The sequence below is a fragment of the Acinonyx jubatus genome, chromosome E1 (genome assembly GCF_027475565.1).
Source record: "Acinonyx jubatus isolate Ajub_Pintada_27869175 chromosome E1, VMU_Ajub_asm_v1.0, whole genome shotgun sequence".
In the NCBI taxonomy this organism is placed as follows: domain Eukaryota; kingdom Metazoa; phylum Chordata; class Mammalia; order Carnivora; family Felidae; genus Acinonyx; species Acinonyx jubatus.
In genome coordinates, this window is record NC_069397.1 from 37,396,212 (window position 1) to 37,424,178 (window position 27,967).

The 27,967-nt window shown below is 35.7% G+C and overlaps 1 protein-coding gene across 1 annotated transcript; it reads right to left on the minus strand.

Annotated features, from left to right (window-relative positions):
- Positions 1–1,057: 1,057 nt before the first annotated feature.
- FBXO47 (F-box protein 47) lies at positions 1,058–26,764 on the minus strand. The gene is made up of 11 exons (XM_015078532.3): positions 26,504–26,764; positions 23,464–23,673; positions 22,939–23,109; positions 20,000–20,076; positions 18,401–18,478; positions 15,698–15,806; positions 10,712–10,888; positions 9,621–9,767; positions 8,811–8,953; positions 5,871–6,030; positions 1,058–5,217 (listed from the first exon to the last, which is right to left on the minus strand). The coding sequence occupies exons 2-11, from the start codon at positions 23,645–23,647 to the stop codon at positions 5,105–5,107; spliced, it is 1,359 nt and encodes a 452-aa protein (XP_014934018.1). The 5' UTR covers positions 23,648–23,673; positions 26,504–26,764; the 3' UTR covers positions 1,058–5,104.
- Positions 26,765–27,967: the final 1,203 nt, after the last annotated feature.

Consider the following 27,967-nt stretch of genomic DNA (forward strand, 5'->3'; position numbering starts at 1 on the left):
GTGGAAAATTGTCTTTGAATTACATGCTTTAGCTTATCACACTCCAAATATTTGCTAAGCCTAGAATGGCCTCTTCTAAGTTAGTTTTGCTCCCATCTATTTTAAACAAAAATAAAACCAGTCACATATAAAAGAGGAAACAGAAAAAGCCATTGACACAACTTCCATTATAAACTCAAACATGCAGATCCATCTAGAAATACTTAAGAACTTTTTTGATCTTAGAAAAACAGATCTTGTTGTCATGGGAAACTGCAATCAATCCACAATACTTAATTACATATTTTGTTTTTTGAAACTGATGTTAAACTATACTTGTAGTATTTGGAATATCAATTGCTTAGAATTTGGTCTCTGAATTAAATAGCAGAATAGTATAGATACTGATCTACTTATAGGTTATTGTTCAATTTATGAGTTTTTGGTAGCAAATGAAATTATTTAACCAATTAATTTATATGCTATAGTATTAAGCATAAGTATACATAGATATATAGCTTATTGCAACATTATATTAAGATGTTTTGTTTTGATCATGGTAGAGCTATAATTAACAGCTTAAATAAAAATAAGTTCCTCCACAAGAAATAATTTAGAGGAGTTACATTTGGGGTGCCTGGGTGGCTCAGTCAGTTAAGCGCCCGACTTCAACTCAGGCCATAATCTCGTGGTTTGTGAGTTTGAGCCCCGCATCGGGCTCTGTGCTGACAGCTCAGAGCCTGGAGCCTGCTTCGGATTCTGTGTCTCCCCCTCTCTCTGCCCCTCCCATGCTCATGCTCTGTCTCTCTCTGTCTCTCAATAATAAATAAATGTTAAAAAAAGTTAAAGGAATTACATTCAATGACTTACATAATGACAAAACTCTGAACAAGTTAGAATGCTTTTAATTTTAATTTTATTAATATGAATAAATAACAAATTAAATAAAAATTAGCAAATATTAAATATTTAGGTATCAAAGACATTTATCATAAATATAATACTTTAAAAATAACACTGATATTTTTCAGCTTTGTACACATTTATAAGAAAGCCTTTCAAGGGCTACACTAAGCCTTTCAAGGGCTACACTAAGCCTTTTTTTACATCTCTGGTTACTTAAGGAAGTTTCTGAAATTGTATTTGCTTTCTTGATGAAAATCAAATGTGTCCTTAGTACTTTGGCACTTTTTTTTTTTTAACCTAGAGAAGACTATCCAATAGTTTTTCAGGTCATTTTTCCTATCTTAGCGACGTTTCAATCAACGAAGAAACATATGTCCATAACCTGATTTCTTACAGGTTTCACTGCCACCTGCCAGTGGAATTGAAAGAAGTGACATCTCTAGTAAGGTGTCCAGCAACCAAAGAGCGTAACAGTTTTATGTTTTTACCCTTCACAATACTTAATGACAAAGAAATCTGTAATCGTATAATTGGATACTATTCACTTAAAGAGGCTAACTCTTGAGGGACAAACACACAAAGAGGTTAAGGTTTGTTTTTTATTGACATAAGATGGTTCTTCCAGTTGCATCTTTTCCTGTAAACCTCATGCTTGCTCTGATCTCCATTTGAGGTGAATGATTATCCTGGCAATAAAAATCTTTGTGATAACAGAAGAACTGGAAGCAAGAACTAAGTCAACAGAAGATGGGAAAAGTGTGAAATAAGGTGTCTATTGTTCATGCTATGGAGAACAGCCTGACAGGCAACCACCTGAACTTCTTGAATGATTGAACTGCTGCCCAAATTTAGTAATTTACTGCCTGCTTTGTGAATATGATAAAGAAGTTAAGGGGTCCAAAGAGCATGAGACACGATTATTAAAAAAAAAAAAAAGTGTTAAGGTTAGATAGATGTTCCCTGATCTCTTAAGGTACAGTCTATTTATCTCACAAGATAAAAGCTTTAAATGAGTTTCCAGGAAAAGAAGTGTCCTTAGTTTGTCAGTATGGGGTTGTGTGTGTGTTTAGAAACAATGGTAAAGATAAATATAATGATGTGTCATTGGGTTTGCCTTCTAGTAGAAGTAAAACTCAGCATCAAATGAAAGTCAAAGGAGACTGAGGGAATCACTATTAAAAGGTAAAAAAGAGTTAGAAGACCAGGTCAATCTTCTAACTTAGAAAAAGATATGGGATAAATGATCTGACCTGTTAGCAGCTCACGTTGTTATAACTGTTCTCAAGTTAGCAGTGGCCAGTCTCCTGGTTATGGTTAGGCCATTCATTTTGCAAGAGCTCCTTTTCGGTAGCACTATGAATGTCTACATCGTCACTTAAACATCAATACCAGTGATAATAATACATGCTTTTGCAAGTTAATCTCCCACCTTAACATCTGATATCACACTTCATTCCTGATGACAGATGTATCTGGCAAAAAACTGGGCTGCTGAATTGAGGAAATTGCAAGTTTAGTTTCAATGTTATTCTTATCTATTAATAACTGAATGAAGAACTTGTCAGTTTACTTTTTATTGGTAAGCTTTTTCTTTTCACTTTCTTTTCATGTATCTACTGTACCTAAAGAATGAATCAGACTTCTTTATGTTCCAAATTTTGGGGGTGGATGAGATAATAGTCTCACAATTATCCGGGATAATACAATGATGTTTTTAAAACATTGTATAGCAACAGTCAAGTCTGTTCAAGTGTATAATGAGATTGAAAATTGGCTCCAAAAATGTTTTAAGTTAAGGGGCACCTGACCTGCTCAGTGCCTGCAGGTAGAGCCTGCGGTTCTTGATCTCAGGGTTGTGAGTTCAAGCCCCACATTAGGTGTGGAGCATACTTAAATAAATTTTTTAAAATGTTTTAAGTTAAACCATGCTTCTTTGGTAAACGTGCTGAAAATAACTGGTGTGGAGACTGGGATAATTCAAGGAATTCAAGAAAACTTCACAATGCCAAATTTCTTTCTGTAAGAGAATGAAACTTAACATCTATTTAGTAAAATACTAAAGATATTCACTGTTTATTTTAAAATTTTACTTTCCCCCCATTTTCCTTTTTTCTCCCCAAATAATCTAATAGGTATATTGGCAACTTGGAATCACCAGTGTTTTCATAAATAAATGGATTAGGTTTTCCAAAGCGTGTATAGGAAAAAGAGTGAGAGAGGGAGAAGAAAAGGCTAAAATCAAGGTATTATTTTGTACTCTGGTATCTGCCAACTTTTAATCTTTCTAATTTAATTGTGGGTGAATTTTGTTTTTAATTTAATGTTTATTTATTTTTGAAAGAGAGAGAGAGAGAGCGAGGGAGAGGCAGAGAGTGATGGGGACAGAGGATCCGAAGCATGCTCAGCACTGACAGCAGAGAACCTGATGTGGGGCTCAGACCCATGAAATGCGAGATCATGACCCGATCTGAAGTCAGACACTCAAATGAGTGAGCCACCCAGGTGCCCCTGGGTGAATTCTTAAAATGAGAGGAGGAAATTGAAACCAGGATAAAAGCAAGAACTTTGTTTCTGCATGAATATGCAAATGCTAAACTCTGGAGAAAAAATTCCGGCCACCAACAGAAATATAGTTGGACCATCCATCAGAGAAAGATAGTTAATTTCTGACATTCCAGAAATGAAGGAAAGTGCTTTTGCTACTGAACTATAGTAAAATCTTGTTATCACAATTTACGCTTTCTCCAAAAATTTCACTCTTCCTCAATCCTATTAAATCTCTGAGTCCCTCTTGCCAAACACTTGAGAATTTCTCACAATTTACATCCCACTTACATGGGTAATTTCTATATTTTCTAGTGTTCCTTTCCTTCATCAGCTGCAGAGGTGAGTTACGTCAAGAGCTTCGAGAAACTAAGCCAGCATCCTTTCCAGGGGGAGGGGGTGTATCTTTAGCAGAAATAAAATGATCAAACCCAAAGAGAAGAAAATGGGAGGTCCGGGAAGGCTCCAGCATGATTTCACCCCTGTGAGACACTATTAGTTTCTATTTTAATAGTAAGAGTGGTGGTAGATGCCAGTTAGAGTGAAATAAATAGTCCTGGAGCCTCTTGGAAACCATTTACTTGAATGAAAACCTCACTCTCTCCAGGGTTGCTCTACCCATGTGTGCTTCCACTTTCCTTCAAGTCCCACTCTTTGGGAGGAAAGCTTTAGGAAGAAGTGCAAATTACTTGTGAAGATTGTTCTGGCAGTAGAATAAGTACTTTCTTTCATTTTATATTCTCCCTTACTTGCAACATTTCACTCTAATCTCTAGGAAGGAATAAAAGATGATTTAATTGGGGTGCCTGGGTGGCTCAGTCGGTTGAGCGTCTGACTTCCACTTAGGCCATGATCTCATGGTTCATGGGAGCCCCATGTTGGACTCTGGGCTGACAGCTCAGAGCCTGAGGCCTGAATCAGATTCTGTGTCTCCCTCTCTCTCTGCCCCTCCCCCACTTGTGCTCTGTCTCTCTCTCAAAAATAAATAATTATTCAAAAAAAAGACTATAGACTTTCCTCTATTTATAGATTTTTGTCTTAAAGAAGGAAGTATATATATATATATATATATATATATATATATATATACACAGACATACATATATATGCATGTGTATGTATACACACACTTCCTTTGGTTTTTGATCTGTTAGCTCATGCAAAACATGAACAAAATATATGTTTTTTGTAATCATATGCCAAAAGGTAGTAAAAATGTGATTTATATCTATACATTCCAAAATATCGTATTACAAATCTTCACAAAACATTTTAGGTTATGTCTACACAGTCTAAGCAAAGTGAACAGATACAAGCCATTTAGTGAATTTGAGTCATCTCTACCTATAAAACAGAATTTTCCCTTGCTTCAAACATCCACACATACAGGTTGGCCCCAGATTCTTGGATACTAATGCTCTATTTAGTTGGGTGTTAGGTTTATCAAAATCTGGAGGCACAGCTTGTTTTCCAGAGAAATCTCAATACATTCTTGGGGTTGTCTGTAATTTTTATATTAATAATGGTGTAAGTAGTTGCCTCTAAAGTTCTATGGTTTTTGAGTTCTTAGGTGATAAAAAGTCCCATGGATGCTGTTCTCTGAGTGTGGAAAAGTAGCACTCTTCTAATTGTTAGTTCAGTGAGGTATTCTCTAAATGCAAGGCTTTCTGAGTAGTTAGGTAGAAAGAGGATTCATGGTCAAATACAAGACCTCCTTATGGAAGTTAGCCTGAGCATGCACAAGATGGAACAGATTCAAAAAGCTTCTGTCATCTTCATCACGGTCTCCTGTATGCCACACAGGAATGGACAGTAGGGAAAAGAAAATCACAGTTAAATTTTTAAATATATGATTTATTCAGAACAAGATGTTCCAATTTTCCCTAATAATATGTAACAGAAGACTAGTTAGTTATCTTTACTAAGTCATACACTAACCACTGAAATCAGGGAGTTATATGTGAGTACTGACTAAGAAGTAGAAGAAAAGGGGGCTGGTTCATGCTTTACTGCCTCTAACTATATGACTTTGGGCAAGTCAAGTAATTTCGCTAAGACTTAGTTTTCTCAACTGCAAAATAGGGTTGATTATTATATTGACTAGCTAATTAAACTATACAATAATATGTGTTGAAACTAAAAAATAGGGGATATTATTATGATGATTATGATAGTTGGCAAGTTAACATTTTACTGTGCAAAATTGAAACGAGTTCCTTCTGGAGCAGACTCTTCAACTTGATGTTTTCCATTAAAATCCATACCAGATTTAAAAAGTAGCAAAACCAGGAACTAAATATATCTCATGGAAAAACAAACCAAAAATGTCTGCTCCTTCTATTCTTAGTTTAGAAGTAAAAGTCTACACAGAATTATCTGTTTCAAGTGGAGATTAGAATGCATTTTATTCACACCTGTGTACCATCTACATGTACACTCACCGGACATAACTGACTGCAGCATTTCCATTATAACACAAGCAAATGCATTTGCCACACTCTGCAGGAAGTTATTTCTTTCCACCGGAGTGCTAAAGACTTTACAGACTTTTTGCATCATTTTAACCGCCCAATCCATGCAGTATAGTTCTTTCTCACACACCTGATTTAGATATAAAAAGAATTATGGTAAATCTTCATGTAAAGGAAACTGCAGAATTTTAAAATGGTACTAATAATAACGGTTTATGACTTAACATGATTTTATTACACATAACATCATATTGAGTTTATAAGTGAGACATGCTCTTACATTTAATTCTCCTTTGCTTTCAAATGGTACAATTTTAGTGGGAAAAAAGTGTGAGGTAAATAAAAGTTTTGCTTAAGATTATCATAGTGTATCATTTATTAATGTAAGAACTAACATTGCAAATAATTATTAAGCATATCAAAAATAAGACTTATGCTCATTCATTCAATCAGCAAATATTTACTGAGCAGATGCTAAGAGCTGGAGACACAATGGTTAAGCCATTAAGACAGGGCTTCTATTTTCCGGGAATCCAATAAGGGTGACAAACAGGAAATTTTAATAGGCAAGAGAACTATGGTATTATCAACTCTCTACTATAAGAGTTGTAGGGAGTATTTACCTCTCTATTATTTAAAAGATAAAATATTTAAAGTAAAGATTACATGTTAATAGTTAAGAGTAGCTGAAAGGACAAAGGTTTATTTACTAACATTCTAAATGGCCAACTTAAATCACATAGTCAAATAACACACAACATGAAAATAAACCATATAGTAGTGTAACATTTAGTTATAATGTAAATCTGACAGGGAAGATTTGTGGACTGTGCACTGTGTAATAGGCACTGTTCCAGGCACTATGAAATTAATAAGCAACGTAGCCCTGGACGTCAAAGAGCTCACGATCAATTCTGGGAGATGACTTACCCCACACATGCAATGGCTTATGACCACTATTAGCAAATGAAGACAAAGAGAAGACAAATCTGACGCCATTTAGAGAAAATTAAGGATCAGAATTAAGATGTTTATCAGAGGTTTTGCAGGGAAGTCATCCTTAGTGACTTCCTCTTCATTCCACTTGCTACAGTGCTGCCAAAGTAAACTTCCAAAGACTTAAAACTGATCATGTCACTCACCTTCCTAAAACTTTTCAGCAGCTCCTTATTAGAGGATGTGTTCAACCTCCACAGGATGGTTGACAAAGCCCTTCCTTACCTAGCCTCTCCCTTCCTACCTAACCTTACCTCCTCTTCCTCTGAACATTTTACTCCAGAAATAGTAATACTGAACTGCTTACAGTCCTTTGAATATAGCCAGGCAGTTCCATTTCTTTCTCCTTTTGAGGGAATCTGCTTAATTATTAAAATAAATATTTGCATTGCGAATTCAGTTAATTTATAGCTTTCTTCACAGTTTCACATTTTAAGAAGAGCCACAGAGGTTTCATTCATGTTTTAAGCAGTTGAGTTGGTAAAGAACTTGGTCTCCATTTCATAGGAAATGGATTACATTCAATTACTCCTCATAATAGTCAACTGGAAGACTATTCTTGCTGCTTTTGAAGCACTGGTGGGGTGGCATCTGTGATGGTAGCTAAATCAATGAGATTTTATGTAATACGTGCAGGTACATGCTTGAATAATTTGCAACGCCCCCCCCCCTTCAATCTTCTGGCAAACTTCTATTCATTTTTAAAAACATATTTCTACTGGGATTGGGGAAGCCTTGTCTGTGCTCTATATTCACCCAATATTGGCTGCTCTCTGTTACCTCTGTTTCTATTTGTACATTATTTTTGTACTTATCACACTGAATTTATTTATAAATAAATAAACTGATACCTCTTAAAAGACCTTAAGCCGCTTTTTGTCAGAGATTTGTTCTGTTAATCTCCATAGTTTTTAATAGGTATTTTTTTTAATGTTTATTTATTTATTTAGAGAGAGAGATAAAGACAGAGACAGAGAGAGCACACACAAGCAGGGGAGGGGCAGAGAGAGAAGAGAGAGAGAAAATCCCAGCGTGGAGCCTGACACAGGTTTTGATCCCAGGAACCACACGATCATGACCTGAGCTGAAACCAAGGGCCAGATGCCCAACTGACTAAGCCACCCAGGCTCCCCAATTTCCACAGTCTTAGAATATTACACAGTGTATGGCCCGTAGTAAAACACTCGATTTGTGTTAAATGAATGCATATTAAATATATTTTTTGATGTTTTATTTTGAAAAACATTTTAACTATACAAAGTGTAAATAGTAGTATAATGAACCCCCAATATACATTCCCTAGCTTCAACAATCACCAATCTTGTCTCCTCTCTACTATCATTTACTTTTACATCCTCTCCCTGCTGCCCACTGATTATTTGGAAGCAAATCATAAAAAGTGCTTTTTCAGGGGTGCCTGAGTGGCTCAGGCGGTTGAGCAACTAACTTCAGCCCAGGTCATGATCTCGCAGTTCACGAGTTCAAGCCCTGCATCGGGCTCTGTGCTGACAGCTCAGAGCCTGGAGCCTGCTTTGGATTCTGTATCTCTCTTTCTCTCTGCCCCTCCCCTGATCATGCTCTCTCTCTCTCTCTCTCAAAAGTAAATAAATAACAGTAAAAATTAAAAAAAAGAAATAAAAAGCGCTTTTTGAAAATGGGACTTTAAAAAAAGAATATAATTTGGCAGAGTTATATAATAACAATATAGACATGAAGTGGGGAGAGGTGAATATAAGGAATGTTTCCAAATATGATATTATATTGCTATATTAAAATATTTTTAAGTATCATAAAAATATATGCTTAAATACTTATTCTTTCAAAATGTTTTGAACATATTTCAGTTCCTTCAGGGCAGCTCCCTAGTAAGTAAACTGTAATGTTAACTTACTAGAGAAAAACTTGTTTACTTACCAAAGCCAAAAAGACTATCAGCTTTGCCAATTCAATGGCCCGTCCATTCACAGCTTTACTAGCCATGAAAGTGAAACAGATGTTGTTCCCACTTAGGATTAGGAGACGTGCATTATTCTCTAGAAGCCATTCACGGGGAACCACTTTTATTAGAGGGAGAACAGTTATTTAGTGAAAAATTATATAATAGCTCTAGTAAACACCATTAAGAACATGCAATATTATATCACCTTGTTGGAAATACAACTAGTGCTAAGGGAAAAGCTCAGAAAAAATGCTTTAGTTGTATAGCATTCAACTAGAGACAGAGATTATTGCCAAGTTATGGTGACTTTTACAAATGTTCTAGTAATATGGTCAAAGCATTTCTCCTACATATAGATCAAAAGGCATGATAGTCTAATTCTGTGTAAGGAAAGAAATCTTATAAACTTTAGAATCCGAAGAATTCTGCAAGAATGGGAAAAATTGTTTTCCTTTTCCTTGCCAATAGGAGAGGGCTTTCTTCTTACACAGCCTAGGAGGGTGTTTGTGAGAATTTACAAAATGGGAATGATTGAGCTATAATTAAATTCGTGAAACTTTCAAACAGTAATGGTAATAAATATATATGTATTGGCAAGTGGAGGAAAGTACATTGATGATATGCGTTCTCTTCAAACATAATGTCAAACTCTTTAAATATTTTAGAACATTTAGTGATCTCGAATAGGTAATTCATTTATTACCCATAGAATTATCCTTACAATTTTATAACCATATTCTGAGAATACATTTCTATTATTCTATGTGGTAAATATGTATTTTTACCTGATAGTTCATCTATAAGACTGATAACATCATCTGCTGTCCATTCTTTCGTGCCTGTGTCATATAGTAATTTAATGGCATCAGCCAAACCTTTCAGACTGGATTCATCTGTAGGTTCTTCTATCATTTTCTGCCAAACCACCTGTCCTAGATAATTGAAACAAAAACTAGGCTATGACAGAATAGTTGGATTTATGATAAAGACTTCATGGATTGTTTAAAAAGGAAATTGGATTGCATAATGGAATCCCATTGCTTATATATGCTACTTTCATTTTAACTTTCATAATGAAAGTCAATTTTGATAATAGTCTAAGTTTGAATGTCTCTGGATGACGTGATGAAGCATAGGAACAATAGCTAAATGAAGTAAAGGTAGTTTCGCCAAGCAGAATAGTGCTTCTAGTTCAAAGATAATGCTATTCCTGTAACAGAAATTGTAGTAAATGATGTAATCTTAGTAAAATCATGTCAAATCTATTGATGTCCTTCTGAAAGGAGAGCATGCTGTATCTGAGTATCTTTCAAACATTTATACCAAAACACAGTAATCCAGTCAGTTTTTGATTATTTATCTATGACCAATTTGCTTTGTGAATTACACAGAACAAAATTTTATCCCAGATTGGCTTCCTGTTCCTATTCAGTGTACTTTAAACTAGTTACTTCCTGACAGAGACAATATGAAACAAAGAACTGCACGCTAATATTAACGTTAACCTAAGCAAAACTTAACTAGAAAGGCAAAATTTCAAATAATCATCTTATGCACCTAAAACATCAATTTCGACTACTGTGCTTTACAGGCATTATGAGTCCCCTCCAGCAGCAAACATAATCTTGAGTTAAGGTAATGTTTAGAAATAAAATGTAGTGATTTTTAGGTATACCAAAGATGATTGGAATATATTTGGTAATGGCCTGCAGTCTTAAGTTATGCATAAGCCAATGTAGTGTACATCTATGAAATCATGAAACACAGTATAGCCAATAGGAATGATGAAACTGAGCAGGTACAAAAAGATATGCTTCCTAAAGTAAGAGTAATTAACCAGTTTTGTAACATACATTCCTGAAAAATGGATGCTCACCATCTTGAGGAGATATTGGTCCAAAGATGATATACAATAATCTTGCCTGATTCACCATTGGCCATGGTTTTAATATACGCGTCAACCAAAAAGCAGAATCACTTTGATGTATCCAGTGATCAAGCAGGACGCTCCTACAGAATAGTCTGATCCTTAACTCTAGTTTTCGAGCACTTCCTATGAAGACAAAAGAATTGTAAACCATTCTTCCAGGAAAGGCTGATGTGCATATTGGATAGGTCGGTGATAGACATTTGTAACATGCTTTGTACTGAAAGTGCTATTTCATTTTCCTCTGTAAAAATTTTAGATTATCAAGGGACTATTATTTATTTATTAAAAATTTTTTTTAATGTTTTTATTTATTTTTGAGACAGAGAGAGACAGAGCATGAACAGGGGAGGGGCAGAGAGAGAAGGAGACACAGAATCCGAAGCAGGCTCCAGGTTCTGAGCTGTCAGCACAGAGCCCGACGCGGGGCTCGAACTCACAAACCGTGAGATCATGACCTGAGCTGAAGTCGGACGCCTAACCGAATGAGCCACACAGGTGCCCCAAGGGACTATTTTTTAAACAATTTTATTGAGATATACTTTACACACCATACAATTGAGTGGCTTTTAGTATATTCACAGATATGTACAGCCAGCACCAAGCCAATTTTAGAATCTTTCATCACCTCAAAAAGAAATCTTGTTCTTTTAGCTATCACCCCCCCCCTCCATTATTTACCACCCCTAGCCTTAAGCAACAATAATCAACCTTCTGTCTCTAAAGCCTTCCTCTTTCTGGACTTTTATATGAATGAAATCATATAGTATGTGGTCTTTGTAACTGGCTTCTTCCACTTAGCATGTTTTTTTTTTAAATCACATTTTTATTATAGCAATATATAAAGCAAGTAACTTTAAATGTTCATAACTACAACACCTGGCATGTTTTTAAGGTTCATCCATGTTATGGCATCTATCAGTACTTCCTTCATTTTTTTTTTTTTTTTTTTGTCAAATAATATTCCATTGCATAGATATACCTCATTTTGTTTATCCATTCACCCATTGATGGACATTTGGGTTGTTTCTACCTTTCGGCTATTATAACATTTGTGTACCAGTTTCTGTGTGGACATATGTTTTCATTTCTCTTGGGAAATACCTAGGAGTGGAATTTCTGGGTCATCTAGTAATGCTATGTTTAATCATTTGAGGAACTGCCGGACTGATTTCCAAAATGGCTGTACCGTCTTACATCCCAAACAGCAATGTATGAGGGTTCCAATTTTTCCACATTCTCGCCAACATTTGTTATTATTTGACTTTTTGATTCTAGCCATTCTGGTGGGTATGAAGTGGAATCTTGTGTTTGCTTTTTAAACAGACTTATTGAAATATATATAATTTACATACCATATAATTCACCCATTTAAAGTATATAATTCAATAGTTTATAATCTATCATATTATTGGGGTGCCTGGCTAGTCGGAAGAGCATGAGACTCTTGATCTTGGGGTCATGGGTTTGTAACCTATGTTGAATGTAGAGATTACTTAAATAAACTTTAAAAATCTATTATATTATTAATTTTTAAAAATTGTGGTAAATATATATATTTATTTATATGTATATAAATATATATAACATAGTGTTTGCCATCTTAACCATTTTTAAAGCTTGTATAATACAATGGCCTCAATTACATTCACAATATTGTTCCACCATCATAACTGTTTATTTCCAGAACTCTTTATCACCTCAAACAAACTCTATAACCATTTAAGCAATAACTCCAATTTCCCTCTGCCCCCAGTTCCTAATAACCTCTAATCTGCTTTCTGTTTTTATGAATTTGCCTGTTTAAGGTACCTCATTTAAGTGGAATCACAACATCTGTCCTTTTGTGTCTGACTTATTTCACTTAGCATGCTTTCTAAGTTCATCCATTTTAGCATGGATCAAGACTTCATTCCCTCTTATGGCTGAAAAATATTCCATTGTATGAATATACCACATTTTGTTTATCCATTCATCTGTTCAACACTTGGGTTGTTCCCACTTTTCGGATATTGTGAATAATGCTGTGGTGAACATTGGCATACATGTATCTTTCCAAGTCCCAGCTTTCAATACCTAGGAGTGGAATTGCTTGGTCATATGATAAATCTATGTTTAGCTTTTTGAGGAATGGTCAAGCTTGTCTTCCATAGTGGTGGCACCATTTTACATATTTATACAATTTATGATCTATTTACTATAAGATTTACTATCTATTTACTATAAGATATTATCTATAAGATAAGACAAGTATAAATGGAAAGTCTACCAACGATCTAAGGCCGTATGAAGTATGTACTTCCTAATGTGTTAAGCCACGTAACATAGATGTGTAGGTGTCAGAGATCACTGAAGGCCTGGGGATCAAGAAAGGCTTTACAGAGGAAAGTCAGGTAAGTTGGGTCTTAAAAAATGAGGAGAGGGGCGCCTGGGTGGCTCAGTTGGCTGAGCGTCTGACTTCAGCTCAGGTCATGATCTCACAGTCCATGGGTTCGAGCCCCACGTTGGGCTCTGTGCTGACAGCTCAGAGCCTGGAGTCTGCTTCAGATCCTGTGTCTCCCTCTCTCTCTGCCCCTCCTCTGCTCATGCTCTGTCTCTCTGTTTCAAAAATAAATAAAAACATTTTAAAAAATGAGGAGAGATGGTATTTCAGGAAAAAAAATAGAGAATGAATAAAAGATATGAAGTGGAAATGTTTAAGAGATGTGTGAGACACAGAGAGTAGTACTCTATGTCAAACAAATACAGAGAATAGTGGGGAATAAGTCTGCAAAAGTTGGGTGGGATTAGAATGTAAAGGCCAGTATAAAAAGTTTGGAATTTATTTTGAAGACATTAGGGAGCCAGTGAAAGTTTTTGATCAAGGAAGGGACATGATAAATTAATTTTGTTATTGTTTCATTAGGCTTCTAATCTGCCTTTTTGATCCATAATTTGTATTATAATGAAATATCTCAAACTGTCAGAAAAAGCAGAGATACTACAAAAATACTGTGTACCAATCATGTAGCTTTGTCAAAGCTTTACTTTTTGCTATATTTGCTTCAGATTTTTAAAATAAATAAAACATTATAGGTACAGTTACAGCTCCTTGTATATCACTCCCAATCCCCTTGCCCTTCATCCTCAGAGGTGATCACCATCTTGAATTTGGGTTTTGACCCTCTTGTACCTAGTCAACATTCTCCGGAAAAATAAAACAAACAGGGTGTGTATGTATACACAGAGAAGAATTTATTCTGAGAAACTGGCTCATGAGATTGTTGAGGTTTGGCAATCCAAAATCTGCAGGATATGCTGGCAGACTAGAGAACAGAGAGTAGTTGCAGTTCAAGTCCAAAGGCAGTCTGCTGGCAGAATTTTATCTTGCTTGGGAAGGTCAGTCTTTTTCTACTAAGGCCTTCAAGTGATTGATGAGGGTAATCTGTTTATTCAAAGTCTACTGCTTAAATGTTAATTTCATCTAAGAAATAATTTCAGAGAAATGTCTAGAATAATGTTTGACCAAATATCTGGGTACTGTGGCCTAGCCACATGGGCACTCAAACTTAATTATCACATCTCCCAACTATGTTCTTATACTTTTCTTTTTTTACATTTTTTAAACGTTTATTTATTTTTGAGAGAGAGACAGAATGAAAGCAGGGGAGAGGCAGAGAGAGAGGGAGACACAGAATCCGAAGCAGGCTCCAGGCTCTGAGCTGTTAGCACAGAGCCTGACACGGGGCTTGAACCCACAAACCGTGAGATCAAGACCTGAGCCAAAGTCAGAGGCCTAACTGACTGAGCCACCAGGCACTCCTGTTCTTACACTTTTTAATACATGTATGTTACCATAAAGAATATATAGAATTATTTTACATGTTTTTAATTTGTATATAAATAGTATTATATTGAAAATATCCTTTGGTTACCTTTTTCTCAAATTATATTTTAAGATTTATCCATACATTTTAACTGCTCATTAACACATTTTAACTACTAATGGATTTCATTGTATGAATACTTAATTTATTTATCCATTCACCTGACAATGGGCATTTAGATTGTTTGCAGTTTTTCATGGTTCCATACTGTATAAGAATGTTCATTCTTATACATGTCTCCTTATGCACACTGTGGGAGTGTCTCCCAGTGATATTGCTAGATTGTAGGATTCCGTAATTTTAAAAATATGAAATATTTCATATATATACACAAAGGTTTAAATAATGCTATAACAAACACCTTTGTATCCTCCATCCAGACTTAAGGAATAAAATACGAATACAATTAAGCCTTGAGTACTTCTTTCTCTAATCACATGCCATATTTGCTTCACAGTTTAATTCAGTGTTTATCATTCCCTTACATTTTTTTGTCCTTTTACTACATATGGATGTCATGATTTACTTTTTTAAGTTTATTTTTATTTATTTTGAGAGAGAGATAGCGAGCAAGTAGGGAGGGGCAGAGAGGGAGACAATATCCCAAACAGGCTTCGCTCTGTCAGTGCAGAGCTTGATACAGGGCTCAAACTCATGAACCCTGGGAGCATGACCTGAGCTGAAGTCAAGAGTTGGAGGCTTAACCGACTGAGCCAACCAGGTGCCCCTGTCATGATTTACTTTTAAATACATTTTTGAACTCTGCTCTTTTTTTTTTCCTATTTAAAAAATTTTTTTAATGTGTATTCATTTTTGAGAGACAGGGCATGAGTGGGTGGGGGGAGGTTGGTGGAGGGGCATGGAGGGGCAGGGAGACACAGAATCTGAAGCTGGCTCCAGGCTCTGAGCTGTCAGCACATGATCCATGAGATTGAACTCATGATCCATGAGATCATGACCTGAGCCGATGTTGGACGCTAGGTTGACTGAGCCTCTCAGGCAAGGTGCCCTCCTTTTTTCCCCTATTTTAATATCTGTAATAATACTAATTAATTGTAGTTTTTTTTACCTGGTTTGCTGCAGACAACGGTCTGCATCTTACGGGAGAGATCAGTCAGCTCACACAAGAAGTTATACACACGATGGCACTCGAGTTCATCCCAACCTGCTGTTAAGGTCTAAGAATAATAAAATAAAGGAAATATTGCAGATGTTCAGACCATCAAATCAAAATGTAAGTCACTACTGCCTTATGAACATAATAGCTGTATCATATGATTGAGGTGATGTGCAATTTTTATGCACTATGGAATATTTAATAAGAAAATTTATATAAACAAATCCTAGAAATGCTCCAAAATCCAGTTTCTTTTTGGTTGTAAAGGGAGTATCCTTTCAGAGAACTTTCAAATGGTACTGAATCCTGAACTCTGACAGTATGAGTAAAATAACAAAGCCAAAACCCTAGAACATAGCATTAGCTATCTGACTCACAACATACTGTAGTTTAGTTTTAGACTTCAACAGAATCCCTTTAATCTTCTCTAGCTATCATTTATGATATTACATACAAGTGATAATGATCTCATTTTAATATGACAGTTATGACTATTTATTAATGACATTTTGATGTGAACAAGCAAACATTTTTATTAGGACAGAGTTCAATAATTATCATTGAACAAACCATAATGTAAAGTTATACATATATGAAAAGGAAATTCAAATGGTATACCACTATAGTTAGATTCTCAAAAGGTTGACTAATCATACAAATTTTTCTTAAAATAGTTGAACTGGATTTTAGTAGTTTAAAAATTAATCTCATTTTCTCTGGAAGGACATAGAAGAAACTGCTAACAACAGTTACTTCTGTTGAAGGGAACTTGGTAGATAAGGGACAGGCCTTGTTGGGAGATTTACTTTTCACTTTATACAATTTTGTACCTTTTGAATTTTATATAAATATATGTGTTTATATTACCTGTCCCTACCCCCTCTCCCAAAGCAAAAGTCTATCTCCCTGGAATCTGGGCAGGCAGATGGTGGCTGGGAGGCTGGGATATAGAGCAAGATTGTTATAAACATTGTAAGGTTGTTTAAGTTTTAAATAAGTTATTACAGCTGATCCTTGAACAAGGCAGGGGTTGGGGCACTGACACCCCCTCACAGTCGAAAATCCACATATAGATTTTGGCTCTCCCAAAACTTAACTACTAATAGTCTACTGTTGACCACAAGCCTTACCAATAACATAGTCAATTGACATATATTTTGTATGTTATATGTATTGTATACTGTATTTTTACAATAAAGTGAGAAAAAAAATGTTATTCAGAAAATCATAAAGGGGCGCCTGGGTGGCTCAGTTGGTTAAGCATCCAACTTTGGCTCAGGTCACGATCTCAGGGTTCATGAGTTTGAGCCCCACACATGCTCTCTGCTGACAGTGCAAGGCCTGCTTCGGATCCTCTGTTTCCCTCTCTCTCTGCCCCTCCTCCGATCTCTCTCTCTCTCTCTCAAAAAGAAAAATAAAATAAGAAAGAGGTAATACATTTATAGTACTATACTGACTTATTGAAAAACATCTGTCTATAAGTAGACCTGGACAGTTCAAACCTGTGTTGTTCAAGGGTATACTGTACATTTAAACTGCTTAGAATGATGTAATAGATTAATAATATATCATTAATATTGAATAACATTAAATAATAGTATTGTTATCTTCTTTGTTTATAATAAAAGATTAGTCAAAAACTTTTATTTTTTTATTTTTATTTTTTTAACGTTTTATTTATTTTTGAGACAGGGAGAGACAGAGCATGAACAGGGGAGGGTCAGAGAGAGGGAGACACAGAATCTGAAACAGGCTCCAGGCTCTGAGCTGTCAGCACAGAGCCCGACGCGGGGCTCAAACTCACGGACCGCAAGATCATGACCTGAGCCGAAGTCGGCCGCTTAACCGACTGAGCCACCCAGGCGCCCCTGTCAAAAACTTTTAAAATCATCTAGTTTTAGTTCTTTTTTTTTTATCAACTTAATTGAGATATAATTGACATTAACATTGTGTAGGTCAAAGGTGCACCATGTAGTGATTTTATATATGTATATATTGCAAAATAATTACAATAATTAACACATCTATCATCTCCCAAAGTTACAATTTTTTTCACTTCTAAAATCACATTTAAAAAAAATGTTTATTTATTTTTGAGAGAGAGAGAGAGACAGAGTGCAAGTGGGGGAGGGGCAGAGAGAGAAGGAAACAGAATTCAAAGCAGGCTCCAGGCTCTGAGCTGTCAGCACAGAGCTGATGCAGGGCTCAAATCCACGAACTGCGAGATCATCTGAACCGAAGTCTGACACTTAACCGACTGAGCCACCCAGGCACCCCTAAAATCACATTTTAAATAACTAGCTCAAGACTAAAACTTCATAACACACACACACACACACACACACATGCACGCACACTCCACCCCACAAGATTACTAGTCTTTACAGTTGGCTGGAAATGTCAAGGATATTGGTATGGAGCAAATAAATATTAAATGTTCTTACCATTGAGAAATTCAAGAAAAAAATCTGAGGTGGCAAACACACTATTAGATTAACACATCCTCAGATCTTTATATTTTGTTCTCTTCTAGATTATTTTTATTAACCTACAGAAAGCTAGATTACATGCTCTACTTGTTAACATTTCAAAAAACATTCCTTTTCTTCTTCTTTCATGAAATGTACCTATAAAAAATAAATTTTAAAAATGTACCTGCAAAAACATGCCATAACATGGTAATCCTAAGCATTGGATAGGGGCTGCACAGCCATTGAATTTAAAACAGGAAACCTGTAAAGAAACAACTATTAATTCCTCTTTTTCAATGGAACTGTACAATGATTGGACATTCAAATTTAATGGAAATATGCAGGAATTTTTCAGTATTGAAAAATAATTAAAACACTAAATAATTAGCATTGTGTTATATAGGTGGGATCTCAAAAGAAGTATAAACAGAGTCCATCTTCAAGTTCATAATTTATTTAGAATAAAATACATGCACATGAAATTATTTTGATAATTCAGGTTAGAATACATATAAATGTTAAAATGACCAAATATACACTGTATCAGATATTGTGAAAGCAGAAACAAGATAAATTTGATCAAAACAGCTTCTGAAGGATGTGAAAAAAGCACTTAGAGTAAGATGCAAATATAATGAATGGAAAAGATAGGTGAGGGAAATGATAATGACAAAATTTTATAGAGGTAGGATAAAAAGGTTTATATGGAAAGAAAGATATGACATGCTTAATTGGGCTCAATGTAGTAGAAGTAAGGTTGCATCGTCAGGGAGAACCCTAAATATGGACTTTGGACTTTATCTTGCTGAAATTGAGTAACCACCGAAAGATTTTTAAGCAAGAAAATTAACTTGATGAAAGGGATGCTTTAGAAAGAATATCTTGATTCAACATACAGAATGTCCTGGGAAGTGAAGAAATAGATGGCAGAAAGATCATCTGAGAAGCTGCTGCAATAATATAGATCTGAACTTCATGCAAATGCTGACATGAAAAAAGCTGATGCATCAGAAACAGTTTGCATACTGTTGAGTGTAGAACTGAACCGCAGCATTGGATGTATATTTGAGTTTGTATAGTGAAATTCAAAAGCTTATACAGAGATTATGCCTAAACACATTGATACATATTTCCAAGTCATAAATTATCATAAAAGTTTTATTATTTTAATATTAAAAACACTTTCCTATTTTTTGAAAATTTAAACAGTAAGAAATGATTTCATTTTAATGAAATACGTAAATCACCACTTTAAAACATCGTCAGGATTCTCATGTAGGGTAAAAATACTTTTATACTCTGATAAGCTTAACAAACTTGAATGATGTTCTTAGTTATATAAAAATATTATTTTATGGGGTGCCTGGGTAGCTCAGTTGATTAAGCATCTGAGTCTTGATTTTGGCTCAGGTCATGATCTCATGGTTTGTGGGACTGAGCCCCACATCAGGCTTTGCGCTGACAGTGCAGAGCCTGCGTGGGACCTCTCTCTCCCTCTGCCTCTCTCCCCTGCTCATTCTCTCTCTCTCCCTCTCGAAACAAACAAACAAACAAACAAACAAACAAACATTTAAAACATTGTTATATGATAAGTAAAAGACTACTGCATTTTGGTGGTTTATAATCTCTGGATACTTGGTATTAGATCATCATCAATCAGTTTTTAGTACTAACTTATGAAATTCTACTAATTGAAGATGGATCTAAAATGAGTGTAAGACATTCATTAACATATCTTTACTGGAAACCAAGATTATGAACTAATTAAGAAGTGTGATCTTACTTCTGCCAGTATCCTGTGAATGTACTTTAGTCTTTCCCTTGTGGGTAGCAGCAATGTACATCTTTTAAATAGCAGACCTGAGAAAGTAAAGAGACACATGAAAAAAAAAAAAAGATAACAATGCAATTAATTTAAGAGTACCTATAAAGCACAGCATAACATTTCCTGAAAGTCAAGTATGGTATATCACAGTAGACTGTGAGCTGACATGGTTCTGAAGAGGAAGTTTGGGAGTAAGAGTATATGGTATTTACCAAGTAACTCTGATGTCCACTAAGTGGCATAAAATCTTACAAAACATTATGAAATTGATATTATAAGACAGATACGGAAACTATTTAGACTTAAAAAGATACAACAACAGACACAAAGATACACTAGTGGAACTTTATATTGTCTTTATTCTCAAGAAAACAGATTCCAATAGTTCTTGAAATTAACATCATGTTCACGAAGGAAAGTGTTTTAAGAGTCGTTAACGTAAAACATGGAAAGAATGAAAAAAGGGATTTTGTATTCCTTTCTCCAGATAAAAAAATTTTTAAAGCATTAAGTACTTAAAATTTCAGAGGTTAGAAGTTATTTTCACTCACAGAAAGTATCTAGTTTGGATGAAATATCCATTTCTTCCTTCAAAGATATCCTTTTATGGGGCTTATATGTTAAGAATGTATAGAATTTTGTATTCAGATATTTTAAAAAAGAAAAAAAAAACTCTTCAATTTCCCAGTGAGATATGTAACTTGAACTACAGTGACAGTGTATGATTTGTTTCCTGTAACTTTATGTGTTCTGTTTTCCTAAAATGGCAATACACTGTTAACATTCCTATAAGGGCAATGTTGTCCTTACACTAAAAATAAGATACATGGTAGGAAAATATATATCTGAATATCATGAATTTCTCCATTTTTATCTTCTCTGCATTTACTTTTTAACACATATAATAACTGCTTTATATAATTCTGTAGAATCTATGGGAATCCAATTTATTTTTAGAAGTTGCTATGTTTGGATAACACATGACCAGAATTGAGTTTGAAATATAAACCCTTCTTATTTTTGTACATAAAAAGACATTTTCAGTGCTTGGTTTTTAAGCTGAGTTCTTTTTCCTTTCATGTTTTGGCATCCAGTTCCATGGCATAGCATAGCTGGGGAATTGTAAGCTATAATTGTATGTTGGTTGCTTTTTCTAATGTAAAACTCCTATTTTTAAGGATTGCAATTTACCATAAAAACCAGTACTGGCTGGCTTATTTATTTTTTTTTAACACAGGTGCTCTGCTATACCCTTTAGAGGCCAACTTTTAAAATTTCTTCCCACTAAAATAGAATCAGATGTAATGTTCTTTTCACACTGGCCATCTGCTCTGTTTTGTATGAAGAAGCAAATTAAAATTTATAATTTTCAGAGCACAGAATTCTGAAAATGTTATTTTGATGTCTGAAAACAAGAACAGATCAGATAGGAATGGCAACATGAAAAAATGGTAGGTACATCAAATTTACTTAAAGAATAAGTCATAAGCCAGGTGTCTGCACCAAAATTGAATGGAAGGTTGAAATCATTACGTGAATAAAACTGTTTTTAAAAGCTGGCTATTAAGGTCAATACATATTTGTATTTTTCCACTGAATTATCCATATAATTATCTTAAGGCTGTTTTGCTTATTTGAGTGACTAAGTCTTGGTCATGGAGAAAAAAATTCCTTCAGATCAAAACCAAAAAAATAAGCTCTTTCACCACACCACTTGTTCTGTAACTAAGGATGTTTGGAAAAGGATATTTACAATGACAAGTAGCAAAAAGCCATTGCTATATTCTGTTACAGGCTTTACTAAGTCTAATCATAAATACTGAAACCAGTAACACTGCAATCAGATTACATACCTTTCATTTAATCTTATTAAATACACTTATCAAATACACTTTTATGTATTTACACAGGTATATAATCTTAAAGCTAGGTATCCTTGGGCTACTAAAAGATAATAATCACTGAACTATTATACCTTAATTTAAAACCTGAAAACATCATCTTAATTTTTTTTTTATTTTTTTAATGTTTATTTTTTAGAAAAAGAAAGAGAGACAGAGTGTGAATGGGGGAGGAACAGAGAGAGAGGGAGACACAGAATCCGAAGCAGGCTCCAGGCTCTGAGCTGTCAGCACAGAGCCTGACATGGGGCTCGAACTCACAAACTATGAGATCATGACCCGAGCCAAAGTTGGATACTTAACCAACTGAGCCACCCAGGTATCTCATTAACTTTTGGTTTTATTGCCATACTTTGGTTAATTACAAGGTAGTTTCATAATTAAACTGGTGTCACTAGTCAAGTCAAAATGAGAATTTTATTTCAGCACTCTGAGGGAGAATAAAATCAATGAATGGGATGAAAGACATAAACAACTACAAATCAAGGGAAGAAATTGTAATTTCCTTTGATAAGGTTAATTTATTATAGCATAAAGATTTATTAGTAAATGTGTAGAGTATCTTAAAAAACACATTGTTTCTGATAAGAGAATAAGTGCTCTTCCACAACATTTCTGTTTTAAGGACTATAGATTATGGTTAAAAGAGAAAAGAGGTTTCGAGATAAAACTCATTAGATACACAGGAAGTAAAGCATAGAAAATACATCAGTTTCCTAAACTGATAAGCCACCTAGACAATAAGCAAAGGTGACATTGTATGGACATGAAATCACAAGGACTGATACTTTACATTAAAGTGCATTCTCTCATCTTCAAAGATAAGTATAAGAGACTATTATGGGAAAGTCCTCACACTGAAGGGTAAAAGCATCATAGCAATAGGCACATCTTAAGAAATACCCCATTTCCCACAGGCCTTACAGAATTGTTTAATAAAATCCCCTTAATTAAGTGTAGTTCTTTACTTGTTACAATTCTCATTACATAAATTACCTAGAGATCTGTAATGTTCCAGTATGGCAGAGTCTTGTCTCTTGCTAGGCAGCTCAAGGTTATGAAAATCCTGTAGTAAAAGTCTTTTGCTTCCTGATGAGGTTGAGATATAATTAATAATGTGCTGGCTGACTGTTTTGGACACCATGCTTAGCATGCTGATATCCTTCACTACCAAAAGAAATATAAATACATATATATAAATGGCTTAATGATAAGGGTAGCACTATTATACAATCTTAACTTATAATCTTTAAATTGTTTAAAATCTACCGCTCAATGAATTGGAAATATTTAGGGATGTAACCGTCAAGTTACCATGTTATTATAATTAGAGGCATGCTTTAAAGAGTTTGAGTGTCGTACTTTCTTCATTGTACCCCTTGCCTAACAATGATGAAAATTTAGAAAATAAACATAATGTAAATACCATTAATATTCTAGCAGGGCCTAAGATGATAAACTAGTTCTTGGGAAAAAATATTCAAGTGTCTATATAACCTACTCATAGTCCCCAGACCTCACCTGACAAATATCTTAAGATTATCTGGAATATTTCCAATGGCAAGGCTTTAAAATTTCCAAGCGTTGATAAGGGCTGAGATTCTGAGCCAAGGGTATCGGAAAAATAGCTGTTGGATCGACGATTACTACGTCTATATTTCTGGTTGGGAATCAAAGTGAAACTGGTATTTATTCTAGATGCCATCCTCTTTCTTATCTCATGAATTGATCCTGGTTAGAAAAATAAAATATAAGAGACAAAGAAGAAAGGAGATTATAGCAATGAAGAGCTGTTCTTTTAAAATGAATTTGACACTTTGATGGGCAATAGCTGTCTATTTACAAATCTTTTTTTTTTTTTTTCCTTAACTGATCTCTACTCCCATTGTGGGGCTTGAACTCATGACCACGAGATCAAGAGTTACATGCTCTACCAAGTGAGTCAGCCAGGCACCCCTCTATTTACAAACGTTTTAATATAATATCCAATTTATGGAGTTCCCCCCCGTAGAGTCTATTTATTCATTTCACACGATATGAAATGTTTAAAAATCTTTTCCCTCTTAGCCAAATATTCTAGATAAAGAATTTTAGTAGAATAAGAAACACGTATTTGGGTAAGATATAGTCTAAGAAAAGAAATATGCAAAAATTTGAAAAAGTAAAAGATCTGACACAAAAAACCAATATAACAAATTCAAAACATTCAATATCTGTCCGTTAGTATGTTGTTTTCACAATCTTTACATTCTAAAAAGAAATCAAAATATCAATGTAGCTTTAAAATTTTGTAGTAAAGTCTTTCTATGTCTTTAAAACTGAGTACTAACATTTTCTTTTGTTGGAAATAGTAAAAATAAAGAGAGAAGAAATAGAAATTTTAGGGGCACCTGGGTGGCTTAGTTGGTTAAACGTCCAACGAAGTCTTGGTTTCAGCTCAGGTTATAATCTCTCACTTCGTGAGTTCAAGCCCTGCATTGGGCTCTACGCTAACAGTGTGGGGCCTGCTTGCGATTCTGTCTCTCTCCCCCCCTCCCTACCTCTCCCCCCACTCGCTCTCTCTCTCTGAAAATAAATAAACTTAAAAAAAAATAAATTCTAAGTTTAGAGCTTTTAAAAGTTACCAGCTCTAACAGATTAAGAAGATTGCATTACTATTACCAATTGGGTACTGGATAACACAAATAAGCAGTAAAATTAAAGTCTTGTAAAATTAATAAGACTAGAAAAAATAAATGAGCAATGATTTTCCTCTTAATTCCACTTTTGGTTAATATTAATTACTTATAAGGTTTAGGAAGGGCCTATACAACTTGATTTCAAAAATGAGCATTTCTTCTATAATTTACTTACACCAAGAAAATTATTAAAAAAAATTATTCATAACATGCAGTGACTTTGTGTCACTACTGCTCCCATTCAGAAAACACAGTCTTTTGTATATACACACACAGGTATATGTACAGACGCATAACTACAACTCCAATCTAAGGCTCTCTGTCTCCGAAGTAACGACTCAGACATTTCATCAGAGTTACAAATACATCTGACCAAAATGCATTTCCTCCTTTTGTCACACAATTGCTAAAATCACATTGTTATGTATTCCTCTAAGAGGTTACTTATAGCAACTTAAAATCAGTTACATTTGAAAACATGGCCAATAAGTGTAGTTCTTAGTGAAAAGCATACTGAGGCCCTCCTTTAAAAACATACCATAGCACCTTGCTTTAGCATTCCACGAGCATTTAAATTAGAAGAGATTTCAAAATACTCGTTAAAATTACGGAAGTAACATACTGTATTGTCAAAAGTTTACAAAATACACCAAAACAAAAAGACCATTAAATTCACTGATAAACACTTTTGTTCATATCATCCCAGAATTATATATTTAATAACATATGTATAACATATAACACATACATTATATATATTATGTGTTATATATACACATATATAATATATACATATATAATACATATACACATATAATACACACATATATAATATATATACATATATTATATATACACATATATATTACATATACACACATATAATATATATACATATATTATATATACACATATATATTATATATATATGTATGTTTCTAACAAAACAGGGATCACCGTTCATATTATTTGTAATCTGGGTTTTTTTTTTCAATTGCAATTGTAAGTGAAACTAATTTCCTTCCATACCAACAGATACTTCTACAAGTATAGATACTTTAAAGGCTGCATGCAAATCCACCAAATGGAAGAATCCTCATTTATTTAATCCGCGAGGTTGTTTTTCACTTCTCACAGTACGCGATTTCTAAAATTATAAACCTGGCCTACGGCTTGTCCTGCCCCTGAGGAACGTGTCAAGTGGGACTTGGGTGGGGCCTGCGGGCTCTTCAGGGCCTCGCCGAACACCTGAGACCCAGTGGTTGACTCAGTGCGTCAACCACCGAGCGTGTGTATTTACACCCCTGAGGATTAAAACGCAGTGGGCCCATTCTTTCAAAACCGAAGTCTCCCCTTACAATTGCTTGTTTCTCCTCACTCAGACCTGGAGGCTTCTGGGGCAGGGGGAGGGCGGGGAAGCGGGCTTTCCAGAAAATCCTAAAGGTGTAATCCAAACTACTTCCGGTTTCCCCCACCCCCCCCCCCCCCCCCGTATCCCTCAAGAGAATGAGAATCACTGCCCGAAATAATAGTAATAAAATGTTTCGATGCCTCTGTTCCAGCCCGCTCGTTTGGGACTGCGAGAGGCTTTGAGGGCCTTCTTGGCTGAATTTTTCCCCCCCCGCTTTCGGAGAAAACCGTCCCACAGCAATTCGCCGCGATTTCTGTTTTGTTTTAACCTAACAAACCCTAGAAGAGACCCGCCACATCTGCACGGGCATTGGCCCCAAACACCTCAGAGAGGTAAACCAGGGAGGCCATAAAGGAGAAACTGGCCGACAGAAGAGTCAAACCACATGGCGATGCATTTTTTACCCCCTTCAGTCCACGGGAAGATGAAACCATCCCAAGTAAGTACTGGGGGGAAAAAAATCTCTTTTTACCACAGATTTTGACAGTTTTCCGGCTAAGGAATCACAGGCAAATGGGATTTAGTTGGTCTGCCCCACCATCCTCAAATTTCTTAATGTTTAAAAAAGAAAGTATCTCCTCAAGGTTTTCCCGCCGGGTAGACGGCCGGTTCAGCTCCGGTCGGCTCCCGAGTTGCGTTCCCGCCTCCCAGGCGCCCCTGTCGCCTCAAGAATGTTTTAGAATCCTCCCAGGAGCCCCAGCGGGAAGGAAGCCCCGCCCCCTCACGAATAGCAAGAAGCCCCTGCTCCCATAGTACCCTCCTCCCTCATGAATATTTTAGAACCTTCTCAGGAGCTCCCGCGGGAAGGAGACTCCGCCTCCTCATGAATAGTAAGAGCCCCGGCAGGCATAGTGCCCTCCCACTTCATGAATAATTTACGAGGATGTAGTCCACGGAGCCCGAAAGGAGGCCGAAGCCACCCTTTGCTCCAAGCTGAAGACAGGAAGGGGTGGAGCCGTTAGAATCTGGGGGAGGGGAGGGTGCAAACGAAGAGCCCCAACCTGGCCCGCCACGCATCGCCACCAAACCACTTCCTTTCCCTTCAACCTAGTTCTGAGCCCATTTTTGTTCCCATTGCCCCCACCCCAGTAGGGTAAGTTACAAGAGCTTTGATCAAAACTTCTGTTGGAAGAAACCTCCAAACATTCCTTTTTTTAAATCTATCTGGGTGCCTAGAATCAAAGGAGGATTTGTGCCTCCAGCCTCCCAAGATGGAGTCCAAGACAGATCTTACTAGCTTGCCCCTCTTCCCTTGAAAATGAAGTTTACATTCATTTATTCATTCATTCAATAGCTATTTATTAAAGCCTGCTCTGGGCCAGTTACTGGAGTAGGCCGTAGGGATACAACAGAGAACAAGACACATAAGTTTTCCTGCCTTACTGGAACTTACTAGTTTAATGGGAAAGATCACATAAACAGTGTTATGGAGGAAATAAGGCAAGGTGGTATGGGGGGGCTGCCTACTTTAGGTGGATTGGTCAGGAAGGTCCCTTTGAGGAGGTTACACTTTGAGAACTAGTGGAGGAGAAGGAGCCAGTCAGGCAAAGGGATGGGGGGCCAAGGGAAAAGCAAGAAAGATTTTGGTACATTGTAGGAATTTGTCACGCTGCCTGGCTGAGTTTAGTGAGCAAATAGGAGAGTAGCATCATGGAGACCATGGAGAGGTAAGCACAGATGGGGGTGTGTAGAACCTTATATAAAGGCCTTAAAAGAAGCTTATTTTAGAAGCCCTGTAGGGGACCTACTCCTCTTATAGCCCACATCCTTCATTGAAATAAAATACATAAATGACTACATAAAGATTGACTTTATATTTAGCATTAGTTGGCATATTGTTATATTATGAAGTCACGAACATTTATTAATTTTGACTGTAGTTTTTTGGAGTTAGTTCTTCCCCACTAACCACCCCCCCCCCCAACCCCCCGGAACA